This window comes from Jaculus jaculus, chromosome 14, assembly GCF_020740685.1.
Source record: "Jaculus jaculus isolate mJacJac1 chromosome 14, mJacJac1.mat.Y.cur, whole genome shotgun sequence".
In the NCBI taxonomy this organism is placed as follows: domain Eukaryota; kingdom Metazoa; phylum Chordata; class Mammalia; order Rodentia; family Dipodidae; genus Jaculus; species Jaculus jaculus.
The window spans coordinates 69120755-69132106 of NC_059115.1; the positions used below are offsets into that span (position 1 = coordinate 69120755).

Genomic DNA, 11352 nt, shown 5'->3' on the forward strand with positions numbered 1-11352 from the left:
ACTTAACTCAGAGCCCTGCTAAAGGGCAGGTGCCCCTGACAGTTCGGAGGGCCACAAAGACAGCCTGACCATAGCTCATTGCTGATTAAACAACAGATGGGCATTCACCGATAGGCACACTGAATAGGGAGTCATACTTGAAGTGACTGTTGGGGCTGTCCCTTTAAAACTCAAGCAGGCGATCCGGCTAACTCCACCTCCAAGGAGGTTCCTTATTAAATGGGAGCCAGCTGGCTGAGCCGCATTTAACCTCGGGAAGCCGTAGCTGAGAGCGAAGGGTTCCTCCTGGGGAAACTGCAGCTGGACAGCATGGCTCAGGAGTTTGTGAACAGCAAAATCCATCCTGGGAAGGTGGTCGTGTTCATCAAGCCCACCTGTCCCTACTGCAGAAAGACCCAGGAGATCCTCAGCGCTCTGCCCTTCAAGCACGGACTTCTCGAATTTGTGGATATCACAGCCAACAGCGACACGAGCGAGATTCAAGATTACTTGCAGCAGCTCACGGGCGCCAGAACGGTGCGTGTGTGTGTGTGGTTTGACTTTTCCGGAGGCAATGAAAGCTTCCTGGGGGGGGGGGGGGGTTGCTGTTTCTTGTGAGCCCCGTGCATGCATCTGCCTGACCCTTTTGTAGGACACTGCGGAGGGCTGTCTCCTTCAAGGCATCCAGAGGGCTTTGCACGGCACGGGGGAGGGGCGGGGGGAAGACACAGGTCACTTGAATGGGCAGCTGGACCTCCGTGGAGGCGCGTTCAGAGCGGAGGCGGCGGCCTGGCTGACGTGTGCTCTTGGGAGCTGCGAGTCGCCAGCGAGATGCACTGGGAGGTTTTGTCTCAAATGGCAGCTGCAGCCGCGACTTGACATTCACTGTTCTGCTGGCGGAGGGGTGGCTGGAGGGTCCTGGGGCGACGTGAGCATTTCTGCTATCCAACGTGAAATCGGGCTTTTTTCTTGCTTCCCCTCATTCTAGGGAGGTTTGCCATCCTTTTGTTTGTTTTCCCTCTGGGCTTTCTTTGTAACCCAGTTTGCTCACTCTTATCTTGCATCACCCTATACTCCACTCTTTGCCCTTTATTCTATTTTATTTTTATTTCTTAGAGACAGAGGGGGGAAGAGAGAGAGAGAGAGAGAGAGAGAATGGACACACCAGGGCCTCTGGCCACTGCAAATGAACTCCAGATGCGTGTGCCACCATGTGTATCTGGCTTACGTGGGACCTGGAAAATAGAACCTGGGTACCTAGGCCTTGCAGGCATGTACCTTAACCCCTAAGCCATCTCTCCAGCCCACCTTTATTCTATTTTAATTATGGGATGTTTGCAGGCCAGGCCCTCACGGTGACTTGCTGTGTAAGCATTGAAGAGTCACCTCTGGGATCCTCACAGACGCCAGCAGAAAGCTTAGATAGAAGCTTCCTGTACATACATCTTGGGATTCTCCTTAGAGAGCACTCCCTTAGTCCCCCAAGTTCCTGCTGGGATGCCCGGGGGTGGGGGCGTCTAGATTGTGGTGCTGGAGGGGGTGCGATTTCCCACTGTTTGTAGAATAAAAACCAGGGCCCTGGAAGCTCCAGCAAGCTGGGCTTGGCTACTTGTTTACAACACATCAATTGCAAGAGATAAGTAATAGTGAAAAGCAGAAAAGGGAATCTTACTACATGTTTGTCACATTGAGAAGATGAACAAATGAAGAGGTCCAGTGACCCCGGAGTTCGTCTTTGGGTCACTGACGTGGGGTTTAAATAACGGGCAAGAGATGTACTTAACTCAGGCGCCCTGGTGAAGGTGTGGATCCACCCATCCTTCGCGGCAAGGTGGTCTGCTACAGGTGTCGGAATGGTGTGAAATCTCTTCCTGGGAAACGGGGTCATGTGCTGGCTCCCCTCTTTCCCTTCTTGTTACTATGGGGAGATATTTGTTGGGGTCCTTTGTTTCATTCTGATAGCTGAAGGGAGGGTACTTTAGATGGCTCCTTTGATATCTGTTTTGTTTCCGTATTTCCCCTCCAGACAGGCTGGTTATATCACGAGCTCGCCTAATTCCTCTTCCGGAGCACATGTAGGGCGCGGTGTGGCCTGAAGCACGCTTCCTACTTCGGCCTTCATGTAGATGACAGGGTTTTCTCTGGGCTCTCAGGAATGGAAGGTGCTGGACGTTTTCTGGCCTAGTGCAGAAGAGAGGCCAAGAGGGGGGTCTTGGAGTAGAGAGGCTGCCAGAGGGCACAAGTCCTGAAAAGGAAGGAAAAGTGTGCCCACTCCCACTGGCCCCTGCTTTCTCTCCTCTCAGCCAATACGGTTTTGGTCTTTGCCAGCCAAAGACACCCCCTGGGGGGCTTGGTAACCCACCCCCTGTGCTCACCACACTGCAGACTACCTCACAACTGCAAGGTCTCCAGTGATGCCAATTTGCCACAAAATTAGGGGAAATAACTCTTCGGAACCCAGCAGCACCTTTTCTGTACCAGAACAAGTAAAATTTCTCGTTTTTGCATTTCTTCATAAAGCCACAATATTTTATAGTGACCTTTCATTTTATTTATTTATTTATTTATTTTTAGTTAAACATGTTTGCCACAGGCTCTTGTTCAAAGCCAAATTCATTCCCTTAAGGGGAAGAACAAACCTTCAAAGCCCTTTGCTTCTGGATCCTTCCCAGTTTTTCTGAGAAGCTGCTGTCCACACTAACTGGACAAGGCTGGGCTGGGTTTGCTGTCCCGGGGGGTCCCTACCTCAGTGCTCCCACTTAATCCTTTACCAAGGCCTGTCCCTCCTCTGCGAGCTCCTGAGCCCTAACGCTTTCCTCCTCTCTGAAGAACTTCTTTGAATACTTCTTGCAAGGCAACCCTGTTAGCTGTAAATTCCCTCCATTTTTGTCTGAGAAAGTTTATTTTTCTTTCACATTTGAAAGATGATTTTCCTAGCCGGGCATGGTGGCACACGCCTTTAATCCCAGTACTCGAGAGGCAGAGGTAGGAGGATTGCCATGAGTTCAAGGCCACCCTGAGAGGACAGAGTTAATTCCAGGTCAGCCTGGACCAGAGTGAGACCCTACCTCGAAAAACCAAAAAAAAAAAAAAAAAAAAAAAAAAAAGATGATTTTCCTGCCGGGTGTGGTGGCACATGCCTTTAATCCCAGCACTCAGGAGGCAGAGGTAGGAGGATCTCTGTGAGTTCGAGGCCATCCTGAGACTACAGAGTGAATTCCAGGTCAGCCTGAGCTAGAGTGAGACCCTACCTCAAAAAAAAAAAAGAGAGAGAGAACCAATTTAAAAAATTGGTTCTCTTTGTTTATTTTAAAAAAGGAAAAATTAAACTTTAAAAAAAGAAAGATGATTTTCCTGAGCACAACAAATATTTTTAAGTATCTCCAGTGCACCAGGCACATCTGAGTAAGTTGTCAACACAGCAATGAAAATAGGATGCCTACTTTTTTTTTCCCTGAACCGACATTATTGTGGGGGAGAGACACAAAACCAATACATAGTATATTGGGAGATATCAATTGACATGTGTTATGAAGAAAAAAAATAGGGTAAGGGAATAAATTAAGGTAGAGACTAAACAGCAGAGAACAGTTTTAAATAGAACAATCAGGGCCTCACTTAGGGGATATGTGAATACACCCATCTCTATAGAAAGGGAGGGGTAGCCTACAGCCATACTGCTTGGAATGCATCCCATCTAGTCTGAGCTCAGAAGCTAAGCAAGGCATGGCCTGGTCAGTGCTTGGGAGAAAGGAAACAGGGGTTCACACACAGAACATGCCAGTGGTGGGAAAGTGAGCCTGGTGTGCCCAGGGAAAAGCGTGCCAGGAGTGTTAGGTTACAGCAAGTACCGAGGGTCACAGATTATATCTCCTACAGACTGGCAGCTTCTGGGTGAGTAGAGGAGCGCTTGGTTTGGCCATTTGGAAGGGTTTTTAGGAGGGTAGGTGGAGGTTGAAACTGAGAGATATTACAAGGCCATAACAGAGATTTGGATAAGAATGACTGGAAGGTGGACCCCACAAAAGGGGGAGAATGGAAATGGTTTTTGAGTAGAGGCCTCCAAGGAACCCTAGCGTGCAAAGGATGCTGGGAAAGGTGACTCCAGGAGACAGCAGGGACCCCGAGTGGCCAGACTGGTGTCACAGTGACAGCTCCTTGTCCTCTGCACAGGAGTAGCCTCCGCCTCCTCCCCTGAGAGGGCTGGGCAGCGAGGGTGGTAGGAGGTTCCTCCGCAGACTCCACTGCTCTGTGTTTCCTGTTTCATCCTCTCTGGGGCCCTTGTGGGGCCAGGCAGCCTATAACTTGGTGTCTTTAAAGTGCTGGGGGGTTTTGTTGTTGTTTTAAACTTATTTTTATATATTTATTTGAGGGAGGGAGCCGCACACCGATAAAGGGAGAGTGGGGCTATCAGGGCCTCTAGCCTCTGCAAACGAACTCCAGACGCATGGGCCACCTTGTGTATCTGGTTTACGTGGGTCCTGGGGAATCGAACCCCAGTCCTGTGGCTTTGCAGGCAAGTGCCTTAACCTAACCATCAGGCCATCAGTCCAGCACTGCAGTGCTGTTTTCAACCCATGTGATTGAAGGCAGCTTTGCAGATCCCCAGTACAGGGTGGGTGGGTGGGAAGGGCAACGAGATCTCTCGGGCTTCAGGCAAACCAGCTTCTTTGCTAGATGGTGAGCTCTACCCTGAGGTCTCAGGCTGGCGGCAGCTGCCCGCTGGGGTTTTCCAATCCTCGGTTACCTTGGGAGGAAGCCACGGCCGCTCAGTGTCAGTAGGGTGGAGGGATGACCTGCAATAGCATTGCCCTGAGAAGCGGAGTTGAGAGATGCAAGCTCCTGGGCCCCAACCTCTAGAAACAGAAGTTGGGGGTTGCACAAAAGGAAGGTTCATCTTGGTTCACGAGGTCTTCCAGGATTCTGGTGCATGGTCAAGTGGAGACCCGCCCAGGAGAGGACCTGATAACCCACCCCTCCTCAGGGAACACTTACTACAGTCAGTTCAAACCCCACAGCCAACACTTTTTTTTTTTTCTGACCTGGAATTCACTATGGAGTCTCAGGGTGGCCTCGAACACACGGCAATCCTCCTACCTCTGCCTCCCGAGTGCTGGGATTAAAGGCATGCGCTACCATGCCTGGCTTGCAAAGCACCTTTTGAAAGGACAGACATTCAGGAATGGATACGTGGACAGCCTCCCTACGTGGAACTCCGACATCCACGCCTTAGGCAGCCTAAGAACTATGCTGAGTAATTCCATTAGGGTTCTGCTGGGTGTCCTGTGGCAACTGACCCCCACCGTGTATCTGAGGAGACAGACAGTCAAACCCATGTGGACTCGGGACTCTGGGGAGACCCCAGCCTCTTACCTCATCTTTCTGTAGCTTTTCTCCTCTCGGTGAGTGAAACCAGGCTGTGCAAAGCCTCCCACACAGAGCCCACTGCCCCGAGCAGGTGTTCTCTCCTGGGACCGAGCTGTTACCAAGAGACTCCCAGAATGGGGTCCCTCTCCCTTGAGCCTTTTCTAATGCTCAAGCACAGGAAATCACTTGCATGTGTGGTATAGGATTTTGGTTTCAATTTTAGCCTTTTATTTATGATAGAGCCCACTCCTTCTCGAATCCCCTTCTTAACCAAAGAAAGAAAGATTAGTTGGGTGTGGTGGCACACGCCTTTAATCCCAGCACTCTGGAGGGAGAGGTAGGAAGATCATCATGAGTTCGAGGCCACCCTGAGACTACACAGTGAATTCCTTGGACTAGAGTGAGACCCTATCTCAAAAAATCTAAAGAAAGTGCTACCAGAACTCGGCCACAATAAGTTAGCCTTTTTTCCTCATCCTTATCACTTATAAAATAATTCACTTGAAGTTTTATGCCTTCTGAGGTGCGTAGGACACTTTTAAAAAATTTTTATTTTGGCCTTCCCCTTCCTTCCTCCCATTCCTCAGGCATCTCATGTTCTGGGCAATTAGCCTGCTGCTTTCTTCTGATCACTTGGGTGACCCATGTGGGGACACTGCTATTGCCAATCAGCCTCTGTGTGACATTTGTGGCTTGGCAACACATTTGTCCACAGTGAGGAACTTCCTTCTCCCTGGAGAGCCCCAAAGTCCTCTGAGATTCCATGTGACACATGGCTATACAGGACAGTAAGGAGTGAGAACGGGACGGGACTGGAGCCCGGTCAGCAAGTTCGGCGGCTGCGTCAGCCTGACCTGCCTTGGGTCACCCACCCGGGCAGCTGTGAAGCCAAAGCACATAGATGTCCTTGGTTCCAGATCTGCAGCATTTCGGCATCTTCCATAGAGCAGGGGTTGGGAGAGACTCAGCCCCCACTGCATTGCCTCCAAGTTGAAGATGGTGCTCACTTGTATTTTAATAACGGATGTCTGTGCCTAATAAACCTGGGCCTACAAATACTCTTCCAGCTGTGTTTAGAACCATGCACAGTCCTGGTCACCATGGCCCAGCGCATGGTCTCGGGGGTGGTTGCCAATGCAAGGAAACCAGAATGCAGCCGGGGTGGTCAGGTTGTCTCAGCCAGAATTTTCTCCCTGCAACATGTTTCTGTAGTGAAACTGACTGACATTTTCTTTGACAAATGAGACAATTGCATGCCCGGCCCACTCAATTTGAAAATGATATTCTGTCTTGAAAAACATAAGCAAAAAAAATCCTTATTTTTCCAGTGTTGAAGATTCAGCAGAGGGCTTTGTGCATGTTAGGCAAATGTATCATTGAGTCAGTACCTCAGCCTTAATAGCATTTTTTTAAATGAAAAATTTGCCATTACAACAGTAGAAACTGTTTCAGTAAACTGTTCAGGAGGAGGCTGTAAAGTGATATGAGAAGCTTGGCAACATGAGACACCCTTCAGAGGATTAAAGTATCATTCAGGACTCGAGAAGATGGCTTAGCAGTTAAGGCTTTTGCCTGCAAAGCCAAAGGACCCTGGTTTGATTCTCCAGGACCCAATTAAGCCAGATGCACAAGGGGGCATATGCATCTGGAGTTTGTTTGCAGTGGCTGGAAGCCCTAGCTTGCCCACTCTCTCCCTGCCTCTCTCTCTCAAATATATTTTTAAGAATTATATTCATTCTACTAGTCATGAAGTCTTCGTCTGTCCTGACTCGTCTGCCTCTGCAGGTCCCTCGGGTGTTCATCGGGAAAGACTGCATAGGTGGATGCAGTGACCTACAAAGCATGCAGCAGAGCGGGGAGCTGCTGACCCGGCTGAAGACAATTGGAGCTCTGCAGTAATCCCAGGGGCGTGGCAGGTGAGACCCGGCCAGGGGTTTCGAGAGACCGTGGCATGTCACTGCCTCGTTCTGTGATGTTCTAGGAGGGTGTTCTGGGAAGAGAAAGCATGATTTGCAGGTGATTTAAGGAGCCATGGCATTACTTGTTCATAAATTTTGTATTTTACAAAGAGGAATTGTCAGTGGGACAAATCCCTTCAGTTAAGCAGTTATTGTGTTAGACAATGCAATGAATATGGATATAGATATAAACATAGAAAAGGAAGCTGGGCGTGGTGGCGCATGCCTTTAATCCCAGCGCTTGGGAGGCAGAGGTAGGAGGATCGCTGTGAGTTGGAGGCCACTATGAGACTACATAGTGAATTCCAGGTCAGCCTGAGCTAGAGTGAGACCCTACCTTGAAAAATAAAAAAGACGGAGGAGGAGGCGGGGGGGGGGGGGGGGAGGAAGGAAGGAGGAGGGGGATGGCATGGAACCTACATTCTAGAGAGTAGTTAGATCACAAACATGTTGTAAACAACTCCTAGAGCAAACAGATTAAGGTGATGGAACATGCCAGGAGAGAGAGGGCAAAGAAGAGCTAAAAGGTAGCTTTCTCGGGAGGGTCTGGCTGATAGGAGGTGAAGCAGGGAGCTTTGGACAAGCAAGGTATGTTCAGGCATAGACAGAAAGCAAGAACAGTTTGAGACAGGGCAGCGTGAAGCAAGAGGAGTAAGAAATCCGCACAAGGCCACAACACACATGCTGTGGGAAGCACTTTAGATCTGTTCTAAGTGCAATAATAATGAAATAGAAGACATTTTTGCTTTGCTTGTATTCATATGACAAAGCAGTTCAAGTTAACTGGCTTCTCAAACGCCAGAGCAAAATTTTCTAAACTCACCCACCTAAAGAAAACCATACGGTGGGGTGGCTGTTTGGAGATGAATCAAGATGCTATTGCAGCCAATGAGCAGCTCTCCCTCTACTGTCTAGCACCTAGTGCTAGCAAGCTTTGACACGGGCCAGTTGTATCTGTTGACACTCATGAAGACTAGTGGTTTTTTTGTTTTTCTTTTGTTGTTGTTGTTTTTTTTACCTAAAAGACAAAATGATTGTTTAACCAAAAAATTTCTTGGAGAAGTCCTGTGTCCCCTAGATTAATAGTTTTCCTCTGGGCAATTGGTACACATCTACTGTGGTTACTCAGAATAGCAACACAAGGGGGAATCTGAAAAAATACAACTGGGCCCCCTGAAATTAAATAGTCTAATCACAACCGATAACATAACAGCAGATGACCACTAGGTCTGTTTGAGTTAACTTTCTGGCTACTTGCTGAGTTCTAAAGCATTAAAAAAGCCAATCAGTGAGCTGGAGAGATGGCTTAGCAGTTAAGGCATTTGCCAGTGAAGCCTAAGAACACATGTTTGAATCTTCAAGTCCCATGTAGCCAGATTCACAGTGATGCAAAAGTGCAATATCACACATGTGCACAAGGGGGCACATGTATCTGGAGCTCATTCACAGTGACTAAAAGGCCCTGACGCATTCATTCCTTCCCTCTGCCTCTTCCCCTCTCTCAAAACTAAAAATTTTTTTAAAAATCCAATTAGTAATATAAGGTGTTTCCTTATCTGTGACATGTTTAGTAGTTTAACCTGAAATTACGGATGAAACCAAAGGAACTGGGGAGATAACTTAGTAAAGTGATGGCCTTGGAAGGATGAGGAGCTGAGTGTAATCTCTAGTACCCATACAAATGCCAGGCACGGTGTGTATAGCTATAGTGCCAGCACTGGGGGTGGGGGGCAGAGGCAGGGGACCCCGGAGCTCACTGGTGAGCCAGTCTATCCTAACCAATGAGCTGTTCAGGCCTGTGAGAGACCCAGTCTCCAAAAGAGGTGGGCAGAGTGTGTGAGCATGACAGCCAAGGCTGTCTTCTGGCTGGGCATGTGTACCAGCAAACACATGTGCCCACATGCATCCTCTACACAACAGAATGAAACAAGAGAAAGAGAAACACTATTTCTCCAGCTCCCCATATTCAACGTGGAAACGAGAGTCTTGACATTTAGTCTTTATTACCTTAGCCCATCCTTCTCTTTCAGTATGCTAAGCTGGCACCGTTTTGCTGGCAACTTAATCACAGTGCCCCCTATACAAGTGTGTTTAAATGACATGAATAAATGTGGTGTCAAATGGGGGAAATGAAGTCAGTTTACCCTGTAATGTGAACCATGTCTTTCTTTCTAGGGTAAGGAATGCTGTCGCCCCCTCCCCCAAACAGCATCGCAAAGGAAGGCAACGTTTCCTGGTGAATGGGACTTTGTGCAAAAACAACTTTTTTGTGTGTCTTACTCCCAGAGCACTGAAAAGTGGGCCAACTTGCCCCTAACCACGGGGCCAAGAAGGTGAACAGACCATCTTGGTTTTCTTCTGGATTAGCTCTTTGACAGATTCTCCGTAGGAGTCACCCAGCAGTGGTCCACAAGGTGTTCTGTGTTCAGCACATGGTTCTTATCCATCCTTCACGTACCAGCATGCCTCTACCTCTAAGCCAGCGTTTTTCAACCATGTTGATCCAAATCCCTAACCCTGAATCAGCAGTATTATGGAATCAATGGGTATTGTGATCCGCCCCCCACCCCCCAAACTGTAGATAGGCATCTCCCTCCCCAGCCTACCCCATCTGGACAGTTACTGTGTTGAGCCAGCATCCTCAAATGTGTCATCCCCTAGATTTCATGGAAGACTTTCCACAATCCTGTAAAAACTAGTGTGAGACAGACATTGGACAAAGAAGTTAAACAGGGTTGCTTCTCATGGGGGCCACGTGAACAGACATGTGACAGATGGTATAAACATATGCAAGGGAAGATGCTGTCCAGAAACCCAGAGCAGCTGAGTGTCAGTTTGATCTAGACAATTGGCAAAATTAAAATATGAGCAGAAGAATTATCAGGACACTCCCCAAAGACTATGTGTGGAAGGAAGCCAAGTTTGAGAAACACCGTCCTAAATAATTTTCCCCACACATTGAAAACTTAGTTTGTTCTACAATCATATGTTCCTTCTGTGATCTCTGAGGATGATTTTTTTTTAAATAAAGATATACTCATGGTTTTTGTCTAGTTCTATACTATTGTGGTAGTTTGAATGTGATAGTTTAAATGTATGGGCCCAAGGACTCAGGTGTCTTATTAAAATTAAGCTTGCAAGCTGAGCCTCTGGAAGACAGACCCCTGCTCCAGGGGACATGTCATCGGGGACAGACTGGATTTCAGAGTCCAGCCCTGAGATGTGTTTTGGGCAGGTCTTTAGCCCTAAGGTGTGTGGAGAACAGTGTGAGCTCTGGCTATCTGTGTTTGGTGGTGTGTCTCTGCCGTGAATCGATAGAAAGGAGCCAGCTTCTTCCACCATTGATGGTGTTTTGGAATTTGTAAGCCTGAAATAAACCCTTTCCTCCTATAAACTGCTCTTGGTTGGATATTTGTCTAGCAACATGAAGCTGATTACAACTATATTCTTCAAACCTTAAAGGATACTATTTTGGGGCTGTAGAGATAGCTTAGCGGTCAAGGCGCTTGCCTGCAAAGCCAAAGGTCCTGGGTTTGATTCTCCAGTACCCATGTCAAGCCAGATGCACAAGGTGAAGCATGCATCTGGAGTTTGTTTGCATTGGCAGGAGGCCCTGGCTTGCCCATTCTCTCTCAAAAAAAAGTTAGGCATACTGAGAGGTTGAGAAGGGGAGGGGGAAAGGGAAACTTGTTTGAAGTGAAATATATAATGAAAACCTAATTCTTTGTACGCTTGTAACAATAAAATGAAGACACACAGAAGAAAGGAATGTTAAACACTGATACCAAGGGTATTTTTTTAATATTTGAGAGAATGAATGGGCACACCAGGGCCTCTAGACAGTACAAACTCCAGAGATGTTGTCTACAAACATTTAAGAAAGAGGTATTAAATCCCAAAGAATGACCTATGTCTACATCCAGTTACCGAGAGGCTAATGCAGAATTGCCTGAGCCTAAGAATTCAAGGGCAGCCTGGGAAACAACATTAAAAGCTGAATCGCAGGAAAGGAATGAGGCACTAACAATTTGGTTGCAAAGATTTGTGA

The 11352-nt window shown here is 47.8% G+C and overlaps 1 protein-coding gene across 1 annotated transcript; it reads left to right on the forward strand.

Moving 5' to 3' along the window:
* Nucleotides 1–229: 229 nt before the first annotated feature.
* Nucleotides 230–10698, forward strand: Glrx (glutaredoxin). Its single transcript, XM_045133821.1, has 3 exons — nt 230–516; nt 7132–7262; nt 9480–10698. Exons 1-2 carry the CDS (start codon nt 310–312, stop codon nt 7243–7245), a joined length of 321 nt encoding a protein of 106 aa, XP_044989756.1. The 5' UTR covers nt 230–309; the 3' UTR covers nt 7246–7262; nt 9480–10698.
* The last annotated feature ends 654 nt before the right edge of the window (nt 10699–11352 follow it).

Coding starts and splice junctions, on each gene's coding strand:
- Glrx (XM_045133821.1), top strand. CDS start 310: ATGGCTCAGGAGTTTGTGAACAGCAAAATCCATCCTGGGAAGGTGGTC. Junction 517..7,131: donor AGCTCACGGGCGCCAGAACG/GTGCGTGTGTGT, acceptor CTGCCTCTGCAG/GTCCCTCGGGTGTTCATCGG.